The 3361-nt window shown below is 44.3% G+C and overlaps 1 protein-coding gene across 1 annotated transcript; it reads left to right on the forward strand.

Moving 5' to 3' along the window:
• Nucleotides 1-1716: 1716 nt before the first annotated feature.
• Nucleotides 1717-2991, forward strand: LOC306924070 (N-acetyllactosaminide beta-1,3-N-acetylglucosaminyltransferase 3-like; the record flags this gene model as incomplete). The annotated part of the gene is made up of 1 exon (XM_079502411.1): nt 1717-2991. One exon carries the CDS (start codon nt 1717-1719, stop codon nt 2875-2877), a length of 1161 nt encoding a protein of 386 aa, XP_079358537.1. The 3' UTR covers nt 2878-2991.
• Nucleotides 2992-3361: the final 370 nt, after the last annotated feature.

Raw genomic sequence — 3361 nt, forward strand, 5'->3', positions numbered from 1 at the left:
TGTTAGCATTATGTTATGCTTTAGCTATTGAAAAATAGCAGATCTACAAGCTCATAGCGCGCCACCGAGTGGCGCGCTATGAGCTTGTAGGTCTGCTATTTTTGAAAAATCTAAAAAAATAAAGGGAAAAAAAAGTTTTTTTTTTCTTTTTTTTTTTCAAAAGGGCACATTGCCAAAAGGGCAGGGGGTGCTCTAGCACCCCCTAGTGTCTATCTGTGCACGCCACTGCTTCTCACCCTATCTCTAAGGGAGATGGCAGCCACCCGTCGGAGAAAACTCATTTAGTTGTCTAAGTCTGATGTGGGCGGGTCCCTCATGATGCTCAATGACATCATAGATTCCTATCATCATAGATGTAGATCATGGATCCTAAAGGCTCCCAGTCACAGCAGTGACAGCACGTGCCATTTACACACAGGATTTGCAGCATTACAAAGGTGAGCTAGATCGAGTGCTATTTAAACCTATTCAGTACTGCTTAAAAAAAAAACTATGGTATTACTACTTAAATGAAGACAATGATATATTATAATTCCAGGTTTCTGAAATTGTATATTTAAATATGGAACTTAAGCATTATAATAGGAAAATATGCCCAAATGTGCATATCTTTGGAAAATTGGATAAAGTCAGAGTCAATTTTCTTATTTCATTTTGCTTAAATCTTAGAGTCAAAGGCTTTAACTGAGGGGATATTCTATATCTGTAATACTATATATATCACTCCAAATAAGAAAATAATGTGAGTTTTGGTGGTCAAATGACATTTTATTTGACCTTTTTTTACACCTCAAGTCAACATTAACCAATGAGTTTGTTTCATATATAGGACAGATAGTTTGAAGGACCAAATGATAATTTTTTTATCAAAGTAAGATGAGTCAGTTATGTGGAAATGTATACGGAAAGTGGCAGATAAAGAGTGGAGTAGGAGTGATGTGTGTGTGTGTGTGTGTGCGCGCGTGCGTGTGTGCGTGCGTGCGTACGTGTGTCACGCCCCGCTCCTCTGCCTTTGAATTTGAACATAGTGACTTGGCTCTTATGGCATGACTATAATGTGTGTTCTGTATGGTGTAGTCTTTGTCTATTTATATGCCTCAGTCTGTTCAGTTCCTTGTCAGATCGTCATCTAGTGTCAGTGTGTTCTGTATGGTGTTTCGCACAAGCCATTTTGTATTATTCCACTTCTTGCTTTTGCCTGCCCCATTTTATCGGAAGTTTAAGTTACTTAAATAAACCTCTTGAACTGTGAATTGTAACCAAAATGAAATAAGAAGGTTGACTCTGGCTTTATCCAATTTTGCTATTTTGATTCTAGAAAAGTTATGCAAATTCGGGCATATTCCTATATAATGCCTAATTTGCATATTTACATGTTACATTTTGTTGTCCTATTCGCTTACAGTATCGTGTGTATAGGTCAAAATAAGAAAATGTGTGATAAATATGAAAAAGCTACTCCTGTGGAAGTAATAATGCAGTATAAGGCCCCATTCTCACTCGCTGACAACCATCACATAGTAGTCTACATCTGAAACCCGCCCTAAGTATCCACATCAAAGCCAGATATTAACAATCTTTAAGTAAGTATAGAGAATGGTAATGAATATAGTGGCATCATGCTTCTTCATTCAATCAAATGGTTTTTAACCCAGCGTGAGCTTTGTTTGTCAATATTGATGACGTTTTTTTCTGCCCGATTATAGATAGTCAAGGATGAGAATTAAACTGTCTCGCACGGTGGAGCGGACGTTCTTCATGCTGGTTGGAGTCGCTGTGGCGTTGAGCGTCGTCATCCTGCTTAGGCAAAGCCATCGTACCAACGACGTGGTAATGGGAGAAGAGACAGCAGGTCGGATTAAGGCAGCCAAACAAAGCACCCCCTCTGCACCGTCATGGCCACCCTGCCAGAGGAACACGTCCATGGCCCACAACGTGACGGGCTTCTCCTCTCTTCCCGCTCAAATCCAAGACCACCTGTACTACCGCCACTGCCATCACTTCCGGCCGATGCTGGATGTCCCTGACAAATGCGGGGGGGCGGAACGATCCGAAGACGTCTTCCTCCTGCTCGTTATTAAGAGCTTCCCGGGGAACTACGAGCGACGAGAGGCCCTGCGTAAGACCTGGGGAGAGGAGAGGTTAGAGAGCGGCAAGCATATCCGTAGGGTGTTCCTCGTGGGGACAGCGGGCAGCGGGTTCGAGCGACAGAGGCTGAATGAGCTGCTAGGAATGGAACAACACGAGCATGGGGACATCTTGCAGTGGGACTTCAACGACTCCTTCTTCAACCTCACTCTGAAGCAGGTCCTCTTCCTGGAGTGGATGGACAGGAACTGTCCACACGTCCACTTCCTCCTCAATGGGGATGACGATATTTTCGCCAACACAGACAACATGGTGGAGTACCTCCTGAGCACTGTGAATGCCAAGGAGGGAAACAGCGAGCACCTCTTTGTAGGTTACCTGAATATTGGCATGATCGTCATCCGTGATCCGCCATCGAGCAAATACTTTGTCCCCGTTCAGGTGCAGGAGTCAGACTCGTATCCTCCATACTGTGGCGGTGGGGGGTACCTCCTGTCAGGATATACAGCCTCGGTCATATATGACATGTCCAAAAACATCACTCTTCACCCCATCGATGACGTGTACATGGGGATATGTTTGGCCAAAGCAGGTCTCAAGCCTGCTCACCATATGGGTGTTATGACTTTTGGGCTGACGGTCTCATCAATAAAGATAGATCCCTATCACCCCTGCTTATATAGGGAGATTCTGTTGGTACACAGATTCATGCCGCTTCAGAATTATGTCATGTGGCACAAGGTAATAGACCCTAACATAAAATGTGGGCCTTCTGATTTCACACTTTAGGCCATGGCTCGGCAAGTACTTTTAGCACCCGGGCAACTTTTTTTTAAGGCGGTAGATGGCAGACTAGAACATAATCAACATCCAATTTAAGTGGGATCATGATAAAATATGTTGCTGGTGTGATTGGTAGAGCTGTGTGTGTGTGTGTGTGAACACGCACACGCTTTCAACAATTTCTTTATTGTCTCCACCAGGCCGAAGGCATGGGGAGAGAGTATGTTTTGCACTCCGTCCGTCCGTCCGTCCGTGTGTCCGTGTGTGTGTCCGTCCGTCCGTCCTTCCGTCTGTGAACAGCTAATCTCCGGCACCGTTAACCCGGTCGATGCCAAATTTTGCACACACACTCCCTGGATGCCAATGATGAACCTCTGCCCCAAAATTTCCAGAACGGCCTGTTATAGCGCCACCAGGAGGCCGCTTTGTGCAAAACAAGTTTTTGGACAGTACACCTACAGATTTTGTCCAAACATCACGCAAATTGGTA

The sequence above is a fragment of the Electrona antarctica genome, assembly GCF_951216825.1.
Source record: "Electrona antarctica genome assembly, chromosome: 5".
Classification (NCBI taxonomy): Eukaryota; Metazoa; Chordata; class Actinopteri; order Myctophiformes; family Myctophidae; genus Electrona; species Electrona antarctica.